This window comes from Eubalaena glacialis, chromosome 4 (assembly GCF_028564815.1).
Source record: "Eubalaena glacialis isolate mEubGla1 chromosome 4, mEubGla1.1.hap2.+ XY, whole genome shotgun sequence".
Classification (NCBI taxonomy): Eukaryota; Metazoa; Chordata; class Mammalia; order Artiodactyla; family Balaenidae; genus Eubalaena; species Eubalaena glacialis.
Window position 1 is genome coordinate 153223333 of NC_083719.1, and position 26458 is coordinate 153249790.

At 49.4% G+C, this 26458-nt stretch overlaps 1 protein-coding gene across 2 annotated transcripts in view; it reads right to left on the bottom strand.

Annotated features, from left to right (window-relative positions):
• Window positions 1-494: 494 nt before the first annotated feature.
• SH3PXD2B (SH3 and PX domains 2B) overlaps window positions 495-26458 on the bottom strand; it is a 110673-nt gene continuing 84709 nt past the window's right edge. The window contains exons 9-14 of one of the 2 annotated variants that reach the window (XM_061189934.1): window positions 22498-22615; window positions 19433-19659; window positions 17336-17385; window positions 16340-16459; window positions 5563-7053; window positions 539-773 (exon numbers count right to left, since the gene is read on the bottom strand). In XM_061189934.1, the coding sequence (XP_061045917.1) occupies window positions 636-773; window positions 5563-7053; window positions 16340-16459; window positions 17336-17385; window positions 19433-19659; window positions 22498-22615 (2144 nt within the window). In that variant the 3' untranslated portion in view covers window positions 539-635. Of the gene's footprint in view, window positions 7054-16339; window positions 16460-17335; window positions 17386-19432; window positions 19660-22497; window positions 22616-26458 lie in introns of both variants that reach the window. The other variant, XM_061189933.1, reaches the window with a different exon arrangement.

Here is a 26458-nt window from a genome sequence, read left to right on the forward strand (position 1 = left end):
ACCTGGGACCAAGGAGGCTCCGCACCGGTGGTTGGTTTTGCCTTGGCGCTGCGCTGCCTTTGGGAAAGTAATAAAACATCAGGCAATGCTCTCCACCTCCTGGGAGCAGGCGGCTTGGGCAGCCCCTGTGGCCCAAACGTGGCTGCACCCTACTTCCCTACCCATCCGTAGGCAATGCCAGCGAGAGGCTCAAACTCCGTGGACATGTAAAGTTTTCCACCTTTAGGCACAGAGCCGAGATGTGGGAGATACCCAGTGAATACAAGGAAGCTTTCTCTTGGTTTCTGGACATTGCAGTTAAAAGAATCAAAGTACACTAGGGCCCAGAGAGAGGAGTCATCCCTATTTCTGAGCAATGCCCAAACCTAGCTCACACAGGCTTCTGTTTTTTGATCCCCAAATCCAGGCCAAGATGCCAGGGCACAAAGCTACTCACCCTTTCTTCAGCCAAATAAAATCCATAGACACATCTTCACAATGAAGCTTGAAACCAGTCAAGCACTTTTTTTTATTAAAAAAAAAAGAAAAGAAAAAGTCTAATGGTAAAGTATATAGTCTATACATGCTACAGCTAATTCATTGTTCATCACCCCTCCCCCCTCACATTATATATCCTCATGTATTTTTCGTGTGTGTTAAAAGGAAACAAAGACACCCCCAGAATGTGTCAACTTGCCAAGGGTATGAGGAGTGCTGAGATGTCCAGAGATCTCCAGCATCATCCTGTGAGCAGACGCGAGGTGGTGGGACAATGCTGTCAGAGCCCACTGCTCCTGGAGGGATGCAAGAAATGGCCTAGTTACTTGGTGGCTCCCTAAAGCAGGAAATGTGGGTTGTAGCCAAGGTGACCAGTTTGTTATCACCCCGTGAGTGAAAGGGGTGCTGCTATTAACAATTGCATGGGCACAATGTCACAGACGGGCGTACACTGGGGTAAAATATGGACACCTTAGTTGTGTTAGGATTGCTTATTGCCATCATAAGCCTGGTGGGTGCACCTCCTCTTGTATGTTTATAGAAGACCTGAAAGTGAAGGCTACTGGCTGTGGCACTGGGTTTGGCCTCTTCAAGGACAACAAAAGTTGAGTCCCTTGTTCCTGACTGGAGCCAAGAAGGCCTATTTGGGAGTAGACGATAAAAATGGGAAAGGTGGAATGTTGAAACACAATGGGTAGCTTGAAAACTCCACAAGGTAGCACCAGAAAGCAGACGTTACCCCATGGGGCTGGACGGTCAAGTCTGTGAGAAGGGTCCTCAGCAGGTGGTCCATGAGCAAAGACTCTGGAGCCTCTTGGTTTTAACTCTGCAACTCCACAACTCTGTCTGTGACCTCCACGGGCTAAGGTCCATCTAGACGTTGGAAGCTTAGCCAAGTTAGGAGCAATTCCTCCAGGCTAAGGGAGGGCTTGCCGCACCCTCAGGCCTCAATGCAAGCCAGTTTCCTACTCATTCAGGCTGCACGGTTTGACAACAGGGAATCTTTGGTCTATGGTCTGGTATGGTTGTTTGCAGCAAAAGCCCTGAAGGACAGGCCTGACAACCAAGGAGGGGACAAGACTGCCACACGTGACTCAGCCTGTTACGTATACATTGTCACAGCCCAAAGTGAAGGGCAAGACCTGACCCAACACTTAAAAACTCAGAAACAATGAAAGGATGGGAGCCAAGCCGAGCCACGAATGTTCTCGTTCTTGATGATGTTGAGTTGCCAGCTACCTGAGGCCAGGAGCGATTTCTACTTCATCCCACTCAGTGCCGTGTACTCAGTACAGACTAAATAAATACTAGACTGTCCATCCCTCAGCCCAAGAGTAGGGTCTTCCAACCTTGGGGAGATTTGGCATCTGTCCTTTAATGTGGCAAGTTTGTTTTCCTACATTCTACCTGGTAAGGAAATCCCCTGTGGGCCCAGAAATGTCTTAAGGCCAAGAACTTTGTCTAAGAAATCAATCATGTGGTGGGGCTTTGTGGAGGACGTGTAACATGACTACTGGAAGCCTGGTGAGGCTCTAGCAATTTCCCGGCAGGGCAGGGCATTAAAAATGGTTTGAGCTGCAGCCCAGCTCCCCAAGTCTCACCCTGGGACAAGGACATAAACCCATCAAATGGCAAAGAAATTCTGAGTAAAAAACTTGAGTAAAGGCCTATTTTATCAAGTGGTGGTCCTAAAATGCAGATTTTCCAAAGATTTGGTGCTATGACTACAAGCTGTAGTTTTGCCCTAGGGTGTAAGATAAAATAGCCATCCCAAGAAAGTATGCAGGGGTGAGGAAAGGAATAAAAGCCATCCTTGCCTGCCTTTCTGGGCTGGCATTGGCCTGTGACCTACTGACATGTGTGATCGTGGGGTCAGGAGAGGAAAAACCTAAATTAAGAGGGAGGGTCCCCTGTTTCCCTGGAAGCACCATGAACATTTCATTGTTGATGGCAGAGGAAATGTCATGGGCACTGGGGAGAAAAAACTGGATTCAAGTCTCAGCTTGGTCAATATTTGGATGACGCTGACTTCATCCTCTGAACCTGTGCTCTCATGACAGATTGGGGCTGACCCTAGGCACCTCACAGGGTTGAAGTGAGGATGAAATTAAAGGAGGGAGCGTGCGTAGGCACCGGTAACCTGCCCGGAGCCTGGCACAAAAGTTATCCCTATGGCCCTGGACATTTGCCACGGTGGTGACTCCAGGGGATTTTGCATCTGCTCTATCAAATGCGCACAGAATGGTGGCTACAGTCCTGGATGGTATCAACCTAAGCCCCCAGGTGAGGACAGCTAGGGAGAGCCACAGGCCATCAAGACCGTCCCTTGCAGCTGCCTGGGGAAGTGCCCTCACCGTGGTAGGAGCTGGAGAGAGGAGTCCTCAGGCCACAGATGTGTCCTGAGGAAAGAACAGTGAACAGAGAGAAATGTGGCTTTAGTACCTTCAGTTCATGCCAGAATAATAATAATAAAAAGGCTAATTACTTTTTCATGTGCAGGGAAAATTTTCTATCCAGAAAAAGGCAGAATTAGCCCATTCCCACCCAGCTGACCCCTGGGAGGAGGAAATGAAGCCAAAGACAAACGCCTTCAGTGGAATCTGCACACAAAAATCCAAGCTCTTCACAGCCAGGCACGGAGCCACCGGCAGCCTGGTCTACACCCAGCGCCTAGTACATAGTAGGCACTCACAAAATACTAGAAAAAGGTCAATGAAAGCTGAGAGATAATCAGAAAAAAAAAAAAAATTCAGAGTTTTGTCTTTTGAAATGTAGTCAAATCCTGCATAACAGCTTCACGAATGGTGTTTAAACCAAAATAGGTCAAAAACTCAGGAAAACGTGCTGTGAGGCCTCCTCCCGAGTGAGGGGACCTTGGAGGGTGGATGGCCCTCTCCCATTCTCCCTTCTGCCCCTGGCTGCCATCTTCCCCCCAAGGTTCTGGGAACAGGGCTGGGGGCAAGTGGGCGCGGCAGGGCACCTCAGGGCCCTGTCCCAAGATTGTCGGGGTGTGGGATTTACAGACCTACTGAAGGAAGGAATAAAGATGCGATTGTGGATCAGGGGAGAAGCATCCAGAGCCCATGTGGCAGTGAGGAGGGGTGGGGAGGGGAGGGGAGGGGAGAGTGGAAGAGAGCTGTTTGCACATAAATTTTGGCACTGCAGGTGGATGGCGAGCATCCCTGGGAAAGCTGCCCTTGTGGTCCCAAAAGCATGGCAGCAGCTGACTACTCTGCATCAGAGATCTCTGGGGCAGGACAGGGCCACTTCCTCTTGTCCTGCAGAGTAGGGTGGGATGAGGAGGGGTGCTGCATTCTCACCCCCCAAGGCAGCCTGGACCCCAGGCAAAAGCTCTGGGCTGGAAGCCAGAAACCCTGGGTCCTGATTCTCGTTCTGCAGTGTAGCTGTGTCTCTACGTGACTCAGTGAACCACATCAGTCAAAATGGGTGCAAGGGCTGCCCTGGGTTCCTTCCAGTGAGACCACAGAGAGGGAGAGTGCATGGAAAAAAAAAAAGAAAACTACTCTTCGAGTGCCAGAGAGGAGCAGGAAGCAGCAGCAGAGAGAGACAGGAGGTTCTGCCTGGCCCTCAGGTCCCCGTCTCCTTATGGGACTACTGCCTACTCTGCCCAGTTTGCTGGAGACTCAGCTGCTGGCCCTTGAGCCACCAGGGTCCCTCAAGGCTGGCATGTGAGACCACCTTGGCTCCCTTTGCTCCATAAGCTCTATCCCCCGGTGGGGGCGGGGGGGGGGGCACCAGCATAGGAGCAGGAAACAGGGCTCTGTGGCAGCACTGGGGCCCTGGGCAGCCGCTGTGTGGAGCAACCGTATGGGGTCCAGGGCAGCCTTCAGTAGATGCTACAATGAGTTGGAGGGGTGTTGGGTGTGGGAGCAGCCACCCAGCCCCCACATGCACACCCCAGGGCAGCCAGTTGGCCGCTTGCTCCTGACAGCCAGCTGGCGTCTCCCTCTCCCTTCCTGGTTTGCCTCTTACAGGGGGAAGGGCACAGGCATGGAAGTCAGGCCAGCCTGGATGCAAATCCCCTTTCCTCCTCTTCCCAGCTAGTGTGCCCTTGGGCACATTGAACCCGAGTTTACCCATCTATAAAACAGGTATAATAGTATCAGAGAGGGCTGCTGTGAGGGTTCAGCATGAATGTAAAGTGTCAAGTACAGCGTTTGGCACCTACTAGCTACTCAGCAAAGAGGAGCTCCCAAGGGGCGTGGCTTGTGAACGGTCCCCTTATTCAAACAAACCTTGAGATTCTTGCTCTAGGTAGGCAGAAGTGAAAGGCCCCCCCAGAAGCGGGCTGGGGATTCTTGTTTAAAAGCCCTGGGTTGGACCACAGCCTGCAGCAGGAAAGTGGAGCATGCTTGGAGCTGGAAGCACTCCTTTAGAACTGATCAGGGTCCCAGCACAGAAGGGAGGCAGGGTGGCTGGGAGGACCTCCAGGCCCACTCCTGGGGCAGCTGCATCTGCTTGAACCTGAGAGGCCCGTGGACCTGAGGCCTCGGGGAAGACACCACCTCCCTGGAACTGGCAACGGAGCTGACTTCTACAGGATGAAGTTCTTTCTGGGACCAGGCATTTTGGAAACTGAGTGAATCAAGTTGCTTGACATGAATGAACTGGGTGGGGTGCTGGGTCGGGGCGGGGAGCTCCCCATACTCTGCCTGATCCGAGCAACAAGAGACCCTTTCTGTAGTTTCTCCAGATGATGGATTCCGGTCCTAGAGGCCTCAGAGAGTCATGGTCCAGCTGTTGGGTGGGCAGGGAAGCTGGGTGGCAATGCCACTGGCCTTAAGGCAGGGATGCTGAGAGAAAGGGGTGTGGCCTCTGAGCCTCCAGGGGATGCTGTGATGGGAGGGATCCCTTTCCACCCAGAGAAGGGAAGAAACCACAGTATTCCAGTCTTCCTTCCTTTGAAGCTGCGTGGAGGATGATAAATTAAGAGGCATATTAAATATGTAGGTAAAGCCGGCAGGGTCGTGCAGGACTTCCAGGCAGGAAGGGAGCAGGCTAGGGCTTCTTTCTGAGATAGTTGGAAGGAATCCACCCTTCCCAGGAGGGGGCCCCGCTTTGGACCTGGCAGAACCACCAGCCGCTGCTGTTCTTTTCCCGGACCTCGAACACCGTCCCCTCCTGGAAGCTGCTGGTTCCTTCGTCTCCTTCAAAGTTGGCCACGGCCACATACAAGTCCTTGGGGCCGTCTGCATTGGGGAAGGGGGCTGCAGCCACTTTCTCCTTGTTTTCTCCCATCTTGCCCATCATCCATGGCCCCAGCCCACCTTTGCCTCGCATGTCATCCTGTCCCCCTGAGGAGTTGGAGAGAAAAGGTTTGGCTTTTGGGGGGACAAGCAGGGCCCGGCCTGGGACAGGAGCTGCTTTGCCTTCGCTGGGCTCCCGCTGCGGCCCTCTGACCTCTGGAAGGGGCCCTCTGACCTCTGGAAGGGGCCTGGACGACGAGGAGCTTTTCTTGGGGGGTGGTGGTCTCCGAGGAGGGACCACAGGTCTCTGCTGGGAAGCCTCTAGGAGGGGAACTGGCACATTCTTAGGCACGGGATCTGCGGTCTTGGCTGGCCTTGGAGGGGCTCTGCAGGACGTCTCCTTTGGGCTGAGCCCATTCTGTTTGCTCGTCCTGTCCTGGGCGCGGCCAGGCCCCTCCCCTGGGAGGAAGCCACGGCTGATGGCCACGTCCTGGCCTCCCCCAGACTGGGGGCTGCTCTCTCCGTCCAACGAGGGTTTCTCTTGGGACTTGGCGGGCCTGAGCTTGCTCCTGAGGTTACAGATGTCCACTTGGTCTTCACCCTGAGGTGGCTCTGTCCTGGGGGAAGGAGCTGGTTTTGGCCTAACCTGAGGTTTGGACTTTAAGAAGGGATTCTGGGGAACAGCTTCCGGCTTCTCCTCCGGTGGGTCAGCTTTGGATTTGGAGACAGGTCGGAGGTTGGGTTTCTTCACTTCCTTGGCCAATACTTTGTGGCCACACTCCAGCCCCATCTCATTTTTCAGCTGGAACAACTTGCTTTTGTCAGGTTTGGGCTCTGGTCTCCTGCTGTCCCGGACTGGAGGCGTGTATTTGGTTGGGATCATTGGCAAGATCATGCCAGGAGGCTTGGGCGAAGAACCTCTGAGCTGCTCCATCCTCTGTCGCTCCTGCAGCTCCCCTTCCGACTTGATGATGGATTCTTTCCGGGGAGGGAGGCTGGGCTTCTCCTCCAGGTCGGGGTCCGAGATCTCCTCGTAGCCTGCACACGAGGACGTGTCTGAAGATGCCTTCCTTGGGACCTCCTTACCACCCTTCCAGTCTTTGGACCATGGCATGGCGGAGTCCACAGCCCCATGTGGTGCATCGGGTAGGGGCCGGGACGGGCCGACGGCTTCACTGCCCGTGCAGTTCTCCATTGCTGCTGCATCTCCCAACCGGAGCTGCGTCACCTCATTGGGCAAGGGAGCCAGAAAGTTGGGTCTTGAGGCATTGCTGGTCTTCTTATACTTATCGATGAAAGTCGCTGGGGCCCATCCTTCCTTATCTTCAATCTGAATGTACCACCAGCCGCTCAAGTTCTTCTCGATCACCTGGAAGGGAGGGCAGAGGAAAGCACTGAGTAGGTATGGTGTCAGGGCCAGTGGGCCAGGATGGTCTGGGAGAACCCACATGCAGCTGGGGTTCTGGAATCAGGGATTTTACATTCGTCAGATTCCCAGACAAATCTATGGGGGACCATCTATGAGACTGCTGTGTATCATAAACATCTTACATGGGGGTAGGTGCTCGTGTAATTTTGGATTTCCTCAAAATCAGTCCTTGAGACATGAACTTGGGTGTAGGTAGCTAATTTGAGAGATGATTCCAGGAAGCCCAAGTGAGAGCCAGTTAGGAGCAGGTTAATGCTCTTGGGCCAGTGGGGCTTAATTTAACAGGGATCCTCTGAGAGACTGTGCAGAATCAGACATTGGGGGTGGGGACACTTATCTCCTGACCCCTAGTCCCTCCCCGTCCCCAAGACATTAACCCTCCCCCTTTCTGGGTGATGCCCTTAGGCAGGCATAGGAGGTGGGAAGCAGGCGCGGGGTTGGGATACAGGGCAGGCCACCAGCAGTGTCTGCTAAAATTCTGAAGAAGTTCAAGGCAAACCCCCAATACAGCCCAAACTAGCCTTGATCGCTGCTCCTTTCGTTGAGCACCAGACAAAGCAGTTGGCTGGTGTTTATATGCCATGCCGTATGAAAAATGTGCATCCTTAAACGTGGGGATCACACCTAGCTCATGTTTAGGTACAGGGGAACTGATGCTGATGGAGGTACAACAAACTTTCATCTCATCTCCCTCTGCCTCTGGGATACACACCCATTGACTGCAACGGTGGGTGGAATCACTCATGTTATTTAATATCTTATGTTTCCTGTCTCCTTTTTGTTTAGTACCATGTGGCTGAATTCACACGGGTGAAAGGTGCACACGCTGCATGTTATGGGCTGAATTGAGTCCTCCCCAAATTTATATGCTGAAGCCCTAACCTCCGTACCTTAGATTGTGACTGCGTTCGAAGACAGAGCCTTTTAAGAGGTAATTAGGTTAAAATGGGGTCATTAGGGTGGGCCCTAGTCCAATATGACTGTTGTCCTTATAAGAGGAGATGAGGACACACAGACCATCCAGAATGAGGGACGACCACGTGTGAACACAGAGAGAAGGTGGCCAGCTGTGAGCCAAGGAGAGAGGCCTCAGGAAAAGCCAAACCTGCTGACACCTTGACCTTGGACATCCAGCCTATAGAACATGAGAAAATAACATCTGTTGTTTAAACCACCCAGTCTTTTGTGATGGCAGCCTGAGCAAACTAATAAACAGCAATACCGCAGCAGGCTCTGTGCACAGGAGAGCTGATTAATGATTACAACCACCTGATGAGATGGGGATTGTCATCCCATTGTACAGATGCAGAACCAAGCCTCAGGAGAGCTGAGGAACTCTCAGAGGGTCACGCAGAAAGTCAGTGGTGGAGGCGGGAGTCAAAGGCAGCCTGGTGGGCTCCAGAGCCTGAGCCTTTACTACCCAGCCCTGCCCTGGAAAGTGGACCCTGCTTGGGCGGGAGCCGTGCCTGAGGTGAGAAAGCGCTAGGGGCCGAGGGCTGTGGGTATGGTTCTGCTGTTGCACTCTGCCACCCAGATCAGAGAGAAAGGCAGCCACAGACCCAGTGCAGGAGCAGAGGCTGGCCTCTGGGGCTGCAGTCCTGGGTTCTGGTTCCGGCTGCCTCAACAGCCCTGGGTAAGCCACAGGCCTGAGATGCCACATCACAAAACAGAGAGGATGGTAAGGACAGTAATGCCTACTTGTAGGGTTTCCATGATGACCACATAAGCTAATGCATGCAACAGCACTTGGTAAAGGCTGAAAGGAAAATGTTACCTATTAGTATTAAATTACAGGGGAGAGCACTGAGAACGCAGCAGGCATGTGCAGGCATATACTTAACACGTCCCACTGGAGTCTCTCCAGGAAAGGGTACTGATAAATGGAAGCCCTTTATGTGCTGGTGACCAGCATCTTATCAACACTTGGTAGCTCTGGTAATGACTGAAGGTGATTCTGGGCATACAAGTCATTGTCGGCACATCCGTGAATTCAACAACTCTAAGATTAAGTATGTACGTGAGCAAATGAAAATAGAACAATAATCAAAATGAAATCTACCAATGAGGATTCGCTAAGCTTACACTCTACTATGTACTATGGCAGAAGCTCTCAACATTTGTGTTCTTAATTGCGATGTATGGGAGTTTTCATTTACTAGAGAGAAGCTAAGAGCTATTATGAATACAGTCAGTCATACCTCATTCAAAAAAAATTTTTTTAAATTAATTAATTAATTAATTTCTGGCTGCGTTGGGTCTTTGTTGCTGCACGAGGGCTTTCTCTAGTTGCAGCGAGCAGGGGCTACCCTTCGTCGTGGTGGTGGGCTTCTCATTGCGGTGGCTTCTCTTGTGGAGCACGGGCTCTAGGCACGTGGGCTCAGTAGTTGTGGCACACGGGCTCAGTTGCTCCACGGCTCGTGGGATCTTCCCGGACCAGGGCTCAAACCTGTGTCCCCTGCATTGGCAGGTGGATTCTTAACCACTGCACCACCAGGGAAGTCCCCAGTCAAACCTCATTTTATTGTGCTTCACTTTATTGCACTTTGCAGATACTGCATTGTTTTTTTTTTTTACAAACTGCTCATTTTCACAATATTTCAAACTTTTTCATTGTTATTATATGTGTAATGGTGATCTGTGGTCAGTGATCTTTGATGTTACTATTGCAAAAAGATTGTGACTTGCTGAAGGCTCAGATGATGGTTTGCATTTTTTAGTAATTAAGTATTTTTTAACTAAGGTCTGCACTTTTCTTTTTAATAAATTTATTTATTTTATTTGTTTATCTTTGGCTATGTTGGGTCTTCGTTGCTGTGTGCGGGCTTTCTCTAGTTGCGGCTTTCTCTAGTTTCTCTACTCTTCAGTGAGGTGCGCAGGCTTCTCATTGCGGTGGCTTCTCCCGTTGCGGAGCACAGGCTCCAGGCACGCGAACTTCAGTAGTTGTGGCACACGGGCTGTGCCACAGGGAAGCCCGGTCTGCACATTTTTTTAGACATAACGCTATTGCACACTTAATAGATTATAGTATAATGTAAACACAACTTTTATATGCACTGGGAAACCAAAATATTCATGTGACTTGCTTTATTGTGATACTGGCTTTATAGTGGTGGTCTGGAACTGAACCTGCAATATCTCCAAGGTTGGCCTGTAAAAGCAAATGCAAAATCACAAGAATGGAGATGAAAGAAAATAGCCTGGGCTTTAAAACCAGAGAGATTTGGGATCAAATCCCAGCTCCACCACTTACCAGCTATGTAACCTTGGACATTTACCTAACCTCTCTTTGTCTCAGATACATCTGTAAAATGGGCTGGGGACTTCCCTGGTGGTGCAGTGGTTAAGAATCCGCCTGCCAATGCAGGGAACATGGGTTCGAGCCCTGGTCCGGGAAGATCCCACATGCCGTGGAGCAACTAAGCCCGTGCGCCACAACTACTGAGCCCGCGTGCCTAGAGCCCATGCTCCACAACAAGAGAAGCCACTGCAATGAGAAGCCTGCGCACCACAACGAAGAGGAACCCCCGCTTGCCGCAACTAAAAAAAGCCCGTGCGCAGCAACAAAGACCCAATGCAGCCAAAAATAAATAAATAAATAAATAAAAAATAAAATGGGCTGAATGTATCGACCTCTTGGGACTTGTGTGAAGATCAGTTATGAAGGATGTAAGGTACTCAGCACAGATAAGTGTCTGGATCAACATTTAAAAAAAAATAAAATGGGCTGAATGTATTGACTTCTTGGGACTTGTTTGAAGATTAGTTATGAAGGATGTAAGGTACTCGGCACAGATAAGTGTCTGTATCATCATTATCATCGTATCATCATTAGTAAAACATGTTTTGAAGATACATAGACCAAGCAAGGAACTAAGGTATTCCTTGTAGCTCCACTGCTAGAATACTGTGGTTCCATTAATGAATTCTGAACACTAAGATGATGTTGAATTGAACCAGGAAGCAAAACTGGAGGAGAAGAAAACAAAGGATACAGCGTTTATCATAAGAAAAGAACTCTTGGTTAAACCAAAAACTGTAGGGTCAACTATTTCTCCCTCAAGTCCTTCAAGTCATCACTAGCAGAACCTATGCTGACATCACAGAACAATAATAAAGCAGAGAAGTTTCAAGGATGGGTTACATCTGTGCTTCCTGGAAAAGAATGCTGGGTATGTGAGCTATTTATTGGCTCAGCTTTAGCAAAAACAGACAGAATAAAAGCCAGAAACGAGACAGGGGAATGGTTCTGGTTGAAGTGGGGGGTGCAGCCTTGGAGGGAGACTCCCCAACACCTCCAGAAGACCCCAGGGATCCATTTACTCCCTACTGCACACAGAGTCAGCCCTCAGCTTCAGTGCATTGTCCGGAACACCTTGAGCTGCCCTAGGTGGATTTCAGAATGCTCTGGGCCAGGGAGTGCTGGTGTGTATCGGCAAATGCCCTGTTTGCCAGCACGCTCAAACAATGGTGTGTGCTTGTACAAAATGCTGGAAACTCATTGTCTTAAAGGAGAAGAAGGTTTTATCATGTTTTTCAGTGCTCTTGGGAAAAAACAAACAAACAAACAAACTTTTATAATACGCAAGCCAGACTTCTGGTTTCAAGATGGGAGATGGAATGAACAGCGGTTTCCCCTTAATGCAATAAAGCCAGGAAACAAATGAATATCAGTACAAAGCCAAGCGCAGAAAGAGGAAGGGGAGAAGTTGGTGGACCAGGAATTGTGAGGAATCACTGATGGGCAGAAGCTGCAAAGGGGGGCTGTGGCCCAGGACTGCTGCAGGGGGTTTTGTTGCAAAAGGTAGTAGCAGTGTGAGGCCTGCCAGACTTCGAGGGGGTAGAATCTGAGACTAGGAAGGCCCAGGGGCAAGTGACAGGGGATTAACTGGGATACCACGGCAGAAGCCACAAGGCTGGTTGACCCCTCTATGCCCTTTATTCCATTCCTGTAGGGTAGGTGGTATGAAGGAGGTGATTGTTCACGAGTGGTACAGTGAAAGAATGCGCTTGGGTCAGAGACAAGACACTGCTCAGTGGCTGGCTCAGAAGTCCCCGATCTGGCACTGAAGCCAGTGGAAGTCAACCAGCCCCCTGTGAACACTCCCCAACTGGGCTGTTTGACTGCTGCCTCTTCTTGTACTGCCCAAGACAAGTCCTAACACCATGAAAAGAACTGAAATAAATACCAACACCACTGCAAAGGATTTACAACCGAGGAAAGAGATCATGAACAATAACATATTTAATATCCTTACACAGATATAGAAGGGCATCGACATCATGAAAGAACAGCCTATTATGAAACGAGAACACGTTAACTATGAAAAAGAATCAATAAGTGCTCTTGGAAATAAAAATGATAGTTGTTGAAATAAAATAAGAAACAGACTGAATTGTTAAAGAGCAAATTAATGGACTAAAAGATGAAGCAGAATGCTCTAGGAATGCAGCACAAAGGGATGAAGGTGGAAAATATGAAAGAAACGTTAAGAGACATGGAAAATAGGGGCAGAAGCTCCCATTCTGTTTCATAACCATTCCAAAAGGAAGAATAAAAAGAGTGAAGAGAGTCATTATTTAAAGAAGTAAAAGTGATGGACTTCCCTGGCGGTCCAGTGGTTAAGACTCCGTGCTTCCACTGCAGGGGGCAAGGGTTTGATCCCTGATCAGGGAACTAAGATCCTGCATGCCATGCGGCAGGGCTCCCCTACCCAAAAAAAAAAAAAAAAAAAAAAAAAAAGAAAAGAAGTAAAAGTGGGAAAATTTCTAGGAAGATCTCCTGAGTCCTTAGATTGAAAAGACCCACCACATGCTGAGCAGGATATAAAAATAAAGAAACATACCTAGACATGCTTTAGTGAAACGTCAGCATTTTAAAGACAGTGAGGAGCTCCTGAGAAAATCAGACAGCTAATGAAAAAGAGAACAAGGACCAGGTGGATAGTAGCTGCTTCCTAGCAACACTAGATGCAGGAAGAGAATGGGACAATCTATTCAAAGTGCCAAGGGAAGATGACTGGAATTCAAAACTCAATCACTGAAGAATGAGGGGAGAATAATATTCATTTTTCATAATGTCAAGAAAGCATTATGTACACAAATGAGGGCCTGCCCTTAGTTAAGGATTGAGATGTATGGTCCCATAGAAGCTAACGGAAGGGTAGGGAAGGGACACCATTGTGAACCCGGGGAGGCTTCCCAGAGGAGGCAGGGATTTGAAGAATGAGGTGGATTTTGATATGCCAAGTTCAGTTCTGAGAATGGCCTTGAGAGCCTTCTATAAGAAAGCAGGTAGTGGGCTAGGAGCTGGGTTAAAGGAAGGTTAAAGGCAGAGAGAGCAAGAGAGGTGGGGAGGGGCCAGTTGAACCAGTGGGGTTCAGAGGAAAGCAGTGAAAATAAGGCTGAATAGCAATGGGAGGAAGAACAGCCCTTGATGTGGAAAGATGTTAAGAGACAGGCATATGTTTCATGTCAGAATAACATACATGTTTTAAACAGCAAAATGGGGGAACTGGGCACAGAATTATCTTGAAGCACAAGCAAGATGCCTGTGAGTTCTCTCTGTGGATTTGAAGTTAGAAAGAACAGATTGGGAGGAAAAAAAAAGGAGCAGATAAAAAGCCTTTTAGAGCCTTGGAGGTATTTTCACTGTCCCCTCAGTTTCTCTGTGAGGATTGGGATTTGCATTTTAAAAAATTAGTTTGACAGGCTTCAACCCAGGTTCTTTAAACACCCCTGCAGACAGCCCTCCTGCTGTCTGCATGGATTAAAGGACACTTGGCTTGAGGAGAACTTTCTGGAGAGGCTTGGGCAGAATCAGTGGTGGTGAGACCCAGGATGCACCTTTGAGAAGTCACCTCCTCCCAGGCTCACTGGGCAGCTGCCCTGGGACTCGAGGGGAAGAGAGAGGGGGGGCAGGAGGTGTCAGAGCGGGAGGGAAAATGGCGGGTTCTTTGGAGGCCTAGAGATGCGACTAAAGACCCTTAGGACACATGCCGCACTTATGCACTGGCTCAGTAATCATTTGTTCACTCTTTATTTCCTTCGTTCATTCAAACATTCATTCATAAAGGAATGGCTCTCTGAGCGCCTACTGTGGACCAGCCCCAAGGCCAGGGTTAGGGACGAGAATGAAGAAGAAAACACTCCCCTGGTTTTCTGGGTGTTAGCAGGAGGCTAGTGGGGAGATGGATTTTCATTGATTCAACAACATTTATTGCAAATCTATCACATGCCAGGCACTGTGCTAGCTGTGGGGATACAGAAGTAAAAAACAGGTATGGTCTCCATCCTCCTGAGATCCCCAAATACTGGGCAGATAAACAGCAGGCTGTCAATAGCCCTGGTTCTAATCTGGAGACAGACATGGGTTCAAATCCTGACTCTGCCACCTTTTGGCTGTGTGACCTTGGACAGCACCTTTTTTCTGAGCCACAACTTCCTCCTCTGAAAAATGGGGATTGTAATAGTCCTGCCTCACAAGAGTAAATGATGATATGATTAGGCAAGATATGGCATGTGAGGTGTTTAGTGCAGTGGCCGGCACCTAACTGCTATCCCATTACTTATGGGCTTTCCTGGAAACATGGGAAACACCTTCAAGCTCTAACCCCATGAGAAAGAAAAGAGAAATGGGAGGGGAGAAAGGATTTATGATGGCCTTTACACAGGGAACGGAGTAGACAAGCAAAGAAGTGGGAAGTAAAGGGGAGAGGAGAGGCAATCAAGGAAGGAGGAGGTGATAAAAAGAGGCAAATCTATAGACACAGGAAATAGATCAGTGGTTGCCTAGGGCTGGGGCAGGGTCACTGAGAGGGACTGAGGGGACGTGGGGAGGGACTGCTAATGTGTACAGGGTTTCTTATTTGGGTGATGAAATGTTCTAACGTTGATTGTGGTGATGGTTGCACAACTCTGTAATTAAACTAAAAACCACTGAATTTTATACCTTAAATCACTGAATCGTATGGTATGTGAATTGTATCTCAATAAAGCTGTTACTAAAAAAAAAAAAGAATACAGAAATAGGAGATGGTGCCTAGAATCAAAAATCACAAGTAGTACAAGCTTTTGTACAGCAAAGGAAACCACAAACAAAACGAAAAGACAACCCATGGACTGAAAAAAATTATTTGCAAATGATACGACCAACACGGGCTTAATTTCCAAAATATACAAACAGCTCATATAACTCAACAACAAAAAACCAGACAACCCAATTGAAAAATGGGCAGAAGACGTAAACAGACATTTCTCCAAAGAAGGTGTACAGATGGCCAACAGGCACATGAAAAGATGCTCAACATCGCTAATTATTAGAGAAATGCAAATCAAAATTACAGTGAGGTATTACCTCACATGGGTCAGAATGGTCATCATTAAAAAATCTACAAATAAATGCTGGAGCGGGTGTGGAGAAAAGGGAACCCTCCTACACTCTTGGTAGGAATGTGAGTTGGTGCAGCCACTATGGAGCACGGTGTGGAGGTTCCTCAAAAAACTAAAAATAGAGTTGCCATATGACAATGGCATATATCCGGACAGAACTCTAATTCAAAAAGATACATGCACCCCAATGTTCACTGCAGCACTATTTACAATAGCCAAGACATGGAAACAACCTAAGTGTCCACTGACAGGTGAATGGATAAAAGTGTGGTGTGTATACACACACACACACACACACACACACACACACACACACACAATGGAATACTAGTCAGCCAGAAAAAAGAATGAAATAATGCCATTTGCAGCAACATGAATGGACCCAGAGATTATCATCCTAAGTGAAGTAAGTCGGAAAGAGAAAGATAAACATCATATGATATCACTTATATGTGGAATCTAAAATACGACACAAATGAACTTATCTATGAAACAGAAACAGACTCATAGACAGACAGAACAGACTTGTGGTTGCCAGGGGGGAGGTAGGTGGGGAGGGACAGACTGGGAATTTGGGATTAGCAGATGCAAACTATTATATACAGGATGGATAAACAACAACGTCCTACTGTATAGTACAGGCAACAATATTCAATATCCTGGGATAAACCATGATGGAAAAGAATATGAAAAAGAATGCGTATATATGTATAACTGAATCACTTTGCTGTACAGCGGAAATTAACACAACACTGTAAATCAACTATACTTCAAAAAAATAAATTAAAAAAAAAAAAAAAGAATCACAGGTAGACAAAGGGAGACCACGTGCACTCACCTCGACCTTCAGGCCTGCCTGGAAGCTGATGCCATCAGGGATGGTGGTCTGGAATTCAGCAATGGTGTAATATTCTTCCTCCACTTGGGGTGGGATGGGAGGCTTGGGCAGACCTCGAGGCTGGTACAATTAAACACAGTGTTAAATCCACTATAAGTCCATTCCCATGGCGCTGAACGGGAGGCGCTAAGGGATTGGGGCACACAATCACCCTCAAGGGGGCGCTGGCGGACCCATTTGGATTCTAGGACAAAACAAAGGGGACCACTCAGATCATTGTCTTCTAGATAGGTCACTGGCCTTTCAGCTTTAGGGCAATGAGAAAAAACATGGGACATTTGCCTATAATCATGAAAATTTGGGGCAAGACAATATTCCCTGAACTTAAGAGGCAACAAGCGTTGTGAAATGAACACAGGTTTGCAAGTCAGACCCATTGGTGTGACTTTGGGCAAATCAATTCCCCTCCTGGAGGCCTCAGTTTTATCTCCTGTAGAATGTGGGTAATAACAGGATCTACCTGGTGGGGTCACGGAGAGCATTCAATGAGTTCATGTAGTGAAACACCGGCATACTGCCTGGCACCCAAAAGGTGCTCAATAAATGGCAGACATTAAAAAAAGAAAGCCCATTTTCAAAGTATTGCTTACAGAGTTAAAAATGGAGTATGAAAGTAAAATATCAGAATGGCACCACAAGCGAAACGTGTGCCTTATCCCATTTTGGTTTTAAGTTACGTTATTCGAGAAGACTTATCTAAGATAAAGCAGAGTGGGCTCAGGAAACAGAAAGTACATCCTGAGACCTAATTGTCACAAATCCATGGGCGAACTGTTTGATCTCCCTGGACCTCAGTCTTTCCACCTGTCAGCGGGATTAGCTTCACAAGGTTGCTGTGTGGGCAGGAAAGAGTGCATCCTTGGAGAAGGCGACGTGAGTGTCGGGGGGCTAGTCTCAGGTCAGGGTCTGGCTCCCCAGTTGCAAGGGTCCACTTACTATGGTCATATCCCGGCGAGGAGGGGGTCTCTGTCTCATCTTGGGTGATCCTATAAAGAGACGACAGATAAAATTCCTGAGGTGGACACCACGAGAGATCTATTCTCTCCTGCAGGAGATTAGGCCTCACATTCGGCACAGGCATCAGTGAGCGACTGCGACGCTTCCTGTGGGAGAGCCCAACTAGAAAGGGGACACTCAGACTGGGTTCAGGACTCTCCATCAACAAGGGGTTGGTGCCCAGTCCTGGAGCGATGGAAAGCTTTCCAGCAAAGGCAACAAGTGCAGGCTTCAGAGTAACGCAGAGGTGGGAGGCTACAAGTTATGTGACTTTGAGCCGCACGGTCCTCTTCTGGAGAGGGGGTGATAATGCCTGCCTCCTGGAAGCAGTGGTGGAGATGAAAGTCAACAATACAGGTGAGGCTCTTGGCATGTGGCAAGCACGCATTAATGTTACTGCCCCTGGCTTTGTGCTCTGGAACAAACCCAAATTAAACAATGCATAAACAGAGCCAAACAAACTTGGACTGAGGACTTCAGGGGTTTTTACTCTGGAGTTGGGCTGCCCCTGCTCTGGGTCTCAGGGTCAAGAAGAGGATGACTCTGCAGTGGTCCAAGGCTCCTGGCTAAAGGCATAACATTGAGGAAGGCACCCCACATGCTGTCAGAGCTGGTTTAGCATGGGTCTACACAGAGGTGTAGTTTGGTAGTTGGGGTGTAGAGGAGACTTCTAAACTCTTAAATACCCATTTCTCCTGTCTTCTATTAGAAAAATATCACAACAGAGTTTTAGCCACTTGACTGCCTACATAAAGACTACATTTCCCAGACTCCCTTGCAGCTAGGTACTGCCATGTGACTAAGTTCTGGCCAATGGGATGTGAGAGAGTAACAAGTCTCTAGCTTCTGAGTCCAGTCTTCCACTTCTCCCTGCCTCATTCTCCTTGGCTGGACTAGTGGTGAGCCCTCCTGGACCAGGAGGATGAGGGCAACACAAGATAGATACAGCATAACAAGACTCGTGACTGGATAGAGTTGCCATAGCAGCGCTGGACATATACCTGACTGCTCGGTGAGAAAGAAATAAACATCGAAATTACTTGAGCCATTGTTATTGGGTGTATGTGTGTGGTAGTAGTGGGGAGTCTTTGCTTGAGCATCTGAACCTATATATCCTAACAGAGACACAGGCTTTCAGATTTTCACTCGCTCCTCTAGTGTTAATGGGAATCCTCCTATGCTCTTGGCCATGATAGGTTCCTGCCATGGCATGTCAGTGTTTTCTCAGAGTGGCTGAGAACAATTGAGAGACTCAAGAAGTTCACTGACCGTAACAGTCACTTTAAACAGCTGGAGAAGCCCAGCGAGGGGCAAGTGACTGCATCCTTGTGGCTAGTTTTTAGTCCTTTCCCAACAGACAGATTCCTTCTGCCTTGTACAGGGTCACATGCTTGAGGCTGGCATCCTGGATATGCAGCAGACAATAATGAACCTACTCTCAGATGTGCTGGGAACATTAAATGATAAAATAGATACAAGGAAGCTTTGAAAAGCAAGATGAGTAAAGAACAATCTTCGGAGTAAACCCAACACAGGGTCCACTTTTTCTTCCCCTGGCTCAGAAATGAGGCCCTGCAGAGACCACTGGCACTTGAGTCAGAGGGACCTGGGTTCAAGTCCCGGCTCCACTGTTCACTAGCTGGGTGGCCTTGGACAAACCCCTTCATCTCTGTTTCCTAATCTGTAAAATAAAAGGAGTAGGTCCTTCAAAGGTTGTTACAAGGAGTCAGTGAGACTGATTATAAGATTCCTGGCACCTAGGAGGGGCTTGAGAAACAGGAGCTCTGGCGATACGAAACAGTGGAAAAAACGTGGTTTGAGTAGGAAAGCCATGTCTCTCCACTCACGTTCCGCAACTTGCTGGCTGAATGATCTGGAAAAAGTGACCTGGGGTTTGTGAGCCTGTTTTCTTATCTACAGGATGGCGGGCAGCAGGGCTGCCGTGAGGATGAGGGACAACATGTGAGGACCTCTGGGCACAGAGCCTGGCACGTAGTAGGTGCCCAGCTGCCGGGAGCTCGGGTGGGCGGCACTTACTCTGCTTGACGTCACTGTCGGGCGCCGGGCGGCCTTCAAACCGGCCATCCCTCTGGTTGTTGAGCAGCTCCTTCTCCCGGCCCACGGAGTTCTGCTGCCGGGAGACGCCGTCCAGCTCGAGGACGCCCGCGTGGGCGGGTGAGCCGGGGCCCAACTTTGGGGGTAAAGGCTCCCCGCTGCTCTTCTTTAGGTAGGAGGCTGGGGCCCAGCCCTCTTTACCCTGGTACCTGGGAGGAGGGGGAAGGATGCCCGTCAGGCTGCTCTGCCAGGCCCGTGGGAAGAAGTTGCGTTCCTACTGTGAATCCCACTTCGGGTCCCAGATGGCAGGAACGATGGACCACGACTGCCCAGGGCCAGGGGCTGGCACACCGCTTGCTGCCTCCTGATGAAGCCTAAGCCCTCAGCTGGGCCTCCCCAATCTGGCCTCTCCTTACGTCCCCAGCCTCGGCTCTCATGGCAACCCCACGTCCCGCCCCCCCCCCCCCCACCCCACAGCTTGCGCTCTCCCAAAAGTTCCACCATCTCTCACCCCCCTGCCCCTGCTGTTAGAGACCCTCTGCCTGGAAAGCCCATTCTCTTTTGTGCTCCTTTTTCCCAGCTCTGCTTAATACCATGCCCCCTCTCAAGCCTTTCCCGAGCCTCCCTCCACGGTGCCCCCACTGTCTCCTGCACACCCCACAATCCCAGCACCTATAACACACAGTGACACTTGGCTGTGACGGTCCTGTCTCCCCACTTAGAACTCGAGCTCCTGGGGGCGGAGATCATGGATGATTCATCTCTGTGTGTGAGGGCCCTCGCTCCCAGTGAGTTGAGTGAAGAAAAAAGGGGACAAGTGGACAAACTGCCAGTGGACCTGGCAAGGGTGAGCAGCCACAAAGCTCTGCTACATTCCTGGTCCCCGTACAGTCATCCCCACTGGGACAATGATGATAACGATAAGTGACACTCAGTGGGCACCTACTCCACATCATTCCTGTTCCAAGCACTTTATAGCTATTGCTATAGTTCATCCATCCAACCTGGGGGTTGGCAGAAATGGATTCAGACCTAGAACGCTGGCACCAGAGTCTGTGCTGCTTTGCTGCCTCTTCCCAGAAGCCCCAGCTCCCGGCACAAAGCCTGGCATAGGCAGCGGGGGGCCTCCAGTCATATTGCTTCACAAGGAGATTAAACACGCATTCAGATGAGAACGAAGCAGGTCGGGGGTTGGTTCCAGGGTTACCACAGGTCACTGAACTTCGGAGTGACTGAGACCCTGACAGACCAGCTCACTGAATTCCAAAGGGAACTGAACGAATGTAACAATCATTTAATTCTCTGCACTATGGAACTCGGCTGAATAGCATGACCAGAGGGGTTGACTGGGACCAGAGGTGTGCTGGAGCCAGCTCACACCACTTGTGAGAGCCAACTGTTCATATCTCTTTCCAACTCGGCATTTAGCACCATCACAGTGGGAGCTTAAAATCTGCCGCGGTGGGAGTATTTACACCATGGAAATTGGCAAACACCGCAACACAAGAGCATTTTCCCTTGGAGAGCTGGCTGTTAAAATTGCCAGCACCTCACTGGTCTGAACCACAAAACAGGTGCCCACACCTTTGGGGACGACATCTAACAGACTGGAGATGATATATGGCAGGGTCACATCTCTCGTCAAGAATCACCTTAAGAACTAAATAGCACTGCGTTTCAATTAAAAAAAAAAAAAAGTCCTTTATAACTGGAAGCAAACTTAAAAGGAGGCAGAAATCTGCAGTTTGGTGTCTATCAATCTTAAAACATCCTCTCAGAAGGACTAAATCTTGTGCTAATTGGAAAACGTTAGACTACACACAATCCGGGCATCACTATGAGATAGTTCATCACTTGGGGGCACAAAGCCATAAGCAGAGAGGCAACACATGCAATGCTGAGTGGGCTTTGGGGTCAGAAAGGTATGGGTTCAAAACCTGGCTCGGTCACTTTCTAGCTTCAGTCAAACCTTCTGATGACCGCGGCAACATCCACTGCAACCTCATGAGGGACCCTGAGCCCAGTCGAGCCACCTTAATTCCAGAGCCACTAAGTTTTGGGATAAATTGTTATACAGCAAGGTAACACATACAATCCAGATAAGTGAGTTATCGTTGTCATTACTCCGGCTTCAAACCTCAGTTCTGAGGAAGTCTTCCTGACTCCCGGGCTGAGGAGCCCTCTTTTGTGCTCCAAAGTCCCCTGTGCAGCCCTCCTACACCCCTGCCCTGTACTTGTGTCTGAGTCTGTTTTCTATGCCTGTGGGTGTGAACTACTGTCTCTTTCTCACTGTTGACTCACCAGCTTTCAGTAGAGAGCTTGGCCCAAAATAGATTTTGGTGTAGGTTTGCTGAATGAATGAAGGGTCACACACTCAGCCCCATGTGAGTGGTCCCAATGTCCTGCCTCATATCACGGCACAGACACCAGGTGGCAGGGACCTCAGGCTTCTTCTCTTGCCCTAATTTCCTGAGGTTGCACCCTGCCCGCCCGGGTAACCAAGGAGGGAGTTCCCCAGACTTTCATTACTAAAACTTGCAAAGTCCCAAGCAGAGCAGGACGAGTTGGCCACCTTACCTACCTATGAGCTTTCAATTCCATCACATAGGTGAAAGAGCTGTGACAAAGTGTTTGGAAAGCCGGTCTCCACTGGACTCTGAGAGACGACGGCAAATGATCAGCTTTAGGACAGGCTACTGTCCATGTGGTGTTTAGCATCCTGTTGCTCTCAGGGCGGGGCTGGAGTGGGAAATCACTCACACAGGGCAGCTTCAGCCTCCACTTACTCATTACGAGACACATCTGGAGGTGGAGACCAGTCTTGCTCAATTGGGTTACTGCTATCGGTGGTTCAGTGTGTTTAGAGACGGGTTTGCTTATTATGGATTTTTAGAGAAGGATATGGGTAGGGAAGGAAGCCAAACAGCACAGAGGAGAAGCGTCCTTTTATAGCTCAGGCTGAAACCTCACCTCCTCTGCAACTGCTTACAGATATCTGTGCAGCTGGAGCCTATATGACCTGAAACCCACCCAGCTGCAGAGGGTACCTGATCTTCCACCAGCCTTCCAGGTTTTTCTGGATGATCTCCACCACAGCTCCTCTCTCCAGGTTCATTTCATCTTGGTCACGAGCTGTGTATGGGTAGATGACTGTGTACTTCTCCTCTGTGGGGACAAACAGATGTTGGGGTAAGTCAAGGACACTATAAGCCCCAGGACGTTGATGGCCAAGGCTGTGATCTGAGAGATGCCCTCGTAAGGAAGGATTTCCTCCAAAGACTTCTGTGCACCATCTCTGTTCCCACCCCCCCCGCCCCTGGCCCCCAATAAGCGACCCTCACTTAGCCCTGGATGACCCTGTGCAAGCAGCAACAGGACACAGGACAAACGGCAGGTCAGTTCCTCTGAAATCCCTCAGCATCATACACTTGCACTCACCTTCCTCAAATCTGTGCCTCAAGGTCACCTTCCTTGACCTTGCCTTATGTAATACCCAGACCCATGGCACCCTCTTCCCCCTCACCCGGGTTTATTTTCCCCCCTTACCAGGAATTACCTTCTAACATACCAGATAATTTACTTATATTATGTTCCATGTCTGTTTCCCCCGCTAGAGTAAGAGCTCCAGGAAGGCAGGGGTTTGAGTCTGTCTTGTTCATTCCTGTACCTCTAGCACTGGGCACGGTACTGGGAATACTTAGGAACTATTTAGTAAAACAGTCAATGTTTAGTAAATGAACAAGTCCCGAAGGCCTGGTGGGAGTCACCTTGCTCATGCTGCTGCAGGGGCGGGGCGGATGTTAAACCCTCTGTGGCTCCTCTGCAGTTCTTAGTGGCGGAGGGTCAGGGACAAGCTGGATTTGGCAGCATATGGTTTGGGGTGGAATCACTACCAGGGAGGAGACAGCTAGCAATGTTCATTACCTAGCTGGTAGCTGATCTCCCTTTTTCATTGTTTTCAAGCCCCTGGATCCAACCACGCCTGAAGCTTCAATTTTATTTTTTAAAATTTATTTTTTTAATTGAGATATAATCGACTTATGGGTGTACAACATAATGATTTGAGATATATATCATGAAATGATTGCCTGCTTCTGTTTTCATTAACACCACTGGGGTGCCTTCCATCCCACTCTCAGTGGTTCCCTGCTCCTACCCCCAAAGCCAAGAGAGCTGCCTCCGGCTGTGTCCCTCCCACAGCAGGACCATACTCCCGACCCCCTGCAGGGCCCCGCTGGCAGGGTTGTTCATTGTCACACTCAGCCAGGGCCCTCCAGAGAGCAAGAGCATAGCTCCCATCCTCAACACTGTCAGCAGTGACTGCTGAGACCGATAACAGATGAGTGTCCCAGGGGAGCCAGTGACGACAGGAGAGGGCTTTCCTGTTTTGGTTACATTGCAGCCCGCAGGGAGGGACTGAGCCAGCTGTGGGCTGACATTGACGGTTAGTGTGTCCGGGCTGCCTCTCTCTCTCTCTCGCTGGGAAAACACCACAGGCTGCCTGTGGCCTTCCCAGCTGGTGCAGAGGGAGGCGGAAAACACACAGGGCGTTTATTTATTTATTGATCTGGCCCCCTGACCTGCTCTGTGGGGGTTGAGCTGACTCAAGCTGCACACATCCTGTATACAGCGCAGTCAGCTGTTCTCCTCACTCACAGATACAGGCTGGGGTATGGGTGCTGTGAAGGGTGCTGGGGGTAATTCAACCCCGTGGATGCACAGGTTTCGTCTGGCCAGGTGAGAAGGGGCACTGCCTGGGTCCCGGACTAAGTACTGTCAGTACTACAGGCCCTGGACTCCTGGGGATTCTCTAGCACCCAGAGACCCTCTCTGGGCTCTGCAGGATGCTCAGGGTGCCCTAACAAAGGGAAGTGGGAGACCTTGTAGACTGCGCGGTGGGTAACACTGCCTGCTTACCATCCGTCTGCCCTTCCTCTGGTGGCACTGCCAGCCTCCAGCCACATGTTTGGGTGAGGCTGACCTTGCCACCACCCAGAGGGATGGAGTGGGTGCATGACGCTGGCCTGGCCAAAGTGACTGGCCACTGTGATTAGTTCAGGGATGGCATGTGACCCAATTGGGTCAGTTGGAACCAACTGACTGTGTTGAAGGAGAAGCATTTTCTTTGGTGGGTGTCCCTGAAGGGTGCCTGGAACCACTGTCACCATGAGACAATGGTTCCAGCAAGGTGGAGAATGGGAGCTGAGGGTGGCGAGAATAAGCCTCAGGTGCCAAGGACAGGTAGAAAGGGAATGTTGCCTGCCATTCCAGTAAACAAAGAATGTTGCCGGCCATCAAGCCATGAGCCACTGCAGTCATCCCCAGCAGCGCACCCTGAGGGGAATTTGGGATGGAGAAAAACAGGAAGCATTCTGTGCTCTGGATACTGGCCTTAGATAGTTAAGATGCATATCTAAGGAATAATTTCAATGAGACCAGATTCTTGCATCTTTCCATTCATAGAAAAGCACTAAAATCATTAACTTAAGATATATGTTTTTTGTGATTAGCAGTAATCTTTTGATGTTAGACTACATGTTTTGTTTTGTTTTTCCAGCCAAAAACTCCTATGTATCCTGGTTCCTCCCTTACCTCTTTGGAGCAGTTCCTCAGAGCTATCTGAGAGGCTGTCTCCTGGGCTAGAGTCCTCAGTAAGGTACCTGTATAAAACTTAACTCACAACTTCTAGGTTGGGCATTTTTCTTCAGTTGGCAGACATTTTCAAGCTCCTGGATCCAGCCATGCTAGAAGCTGACCCTACCCTAGGGTTTTCACTGATATGAGTCCATACACTTCCCTTTTGCTTAAGCTGGTTTGCCGTGGGTTTCTTTTCCCTGGCCACTCAAATGCACCTGATGAAGGGAACAGGTCACTGGCTCAGCATTACGGGGGCCCCCAGGCATCACTTTCTAACCTGGGAAACTTTAGGGCCCCAGGCTGACAAACACCCTAAGCTCCCTCCTCCCCAACCTACATGCCAACACACACGGTACAGACCAGATCACCGTTTCTCACATGCAGCAGGCACGGGCAGTCCCAGAGCATGCAGATGCAGGGACCCAGTTCCGAATACCGAGCGGGGAGGAAAACTCCGAGGTAGGCACCTTGACGCCAGCTGATGGCATACAGGTCCCCCAGAGTCCGGCGGCGGCCCATGGGCCGGGGCAGAGACCAGTATCTCCATGAGACTGGATGGGCGGCATGTGGAGGCGAAGGGCAGAAGGCAGAGGTAAGAAGAAAGCACTTCCAGTGTCTTGAGGCAAAGGCGGCACCAAGCACGTGCTCCCACTTAGGAGCAATTACTTCTGAGTCTATGCCACGCCCCAGGTGTCTCAGAAGGACCAAATTCCTGAGTACTAACCTTGAACTTGAGTGAAGAGCCACCCAATAGACACAGTGCTATTCCCAGCATGATTATGAAGAGGCACTAAGAGAAGCCCTCATGGCAGGGGGAAGAAATGTACAAACCCTTAGGAAAATGTGGTCTCTCTCCCATCTTCTAGCTGTGTGACCCCGGGCAAGTGTCTCTACTTTCTGAGCTTCTTTTCTCATCTGTAAAATGGGGACAATAATCAGTCCCTTACAGAGACATGCCCCGTGGTAGGTAGGCATCATTAACTGTCTAAGGGAGCTATAGTTTCCACGCAGCACATGACTACCCCTTAATCTGAGTTGATTTTTGCACTTTCTCCTCATTAGCCCCTCCCCTAGAGCCTGGTGGGCCCCAAAAACGCAGAGCAAAACAAAAGGCATTTTACTCTGCGGGTGCTGGCTGCAATAAAACTAAATGCAAACCACATATGCATTTTTTTGTTTTGCTAACCTTTGAGCATAGAAATATCCCTTCTCCTTACCCTCTTTTCTTTTAAATACATACTCAAGTGGCTTTGTGTTTTCTAAACAGTCAACTAAAAGCCCCAAATATTCAACCCTAGGTAAGGCATAGCTCTATGATAATAACTGTTCCTAGTTATTTATTGTTTTAGGTTCTTTGCCAAGTGCTTTGCA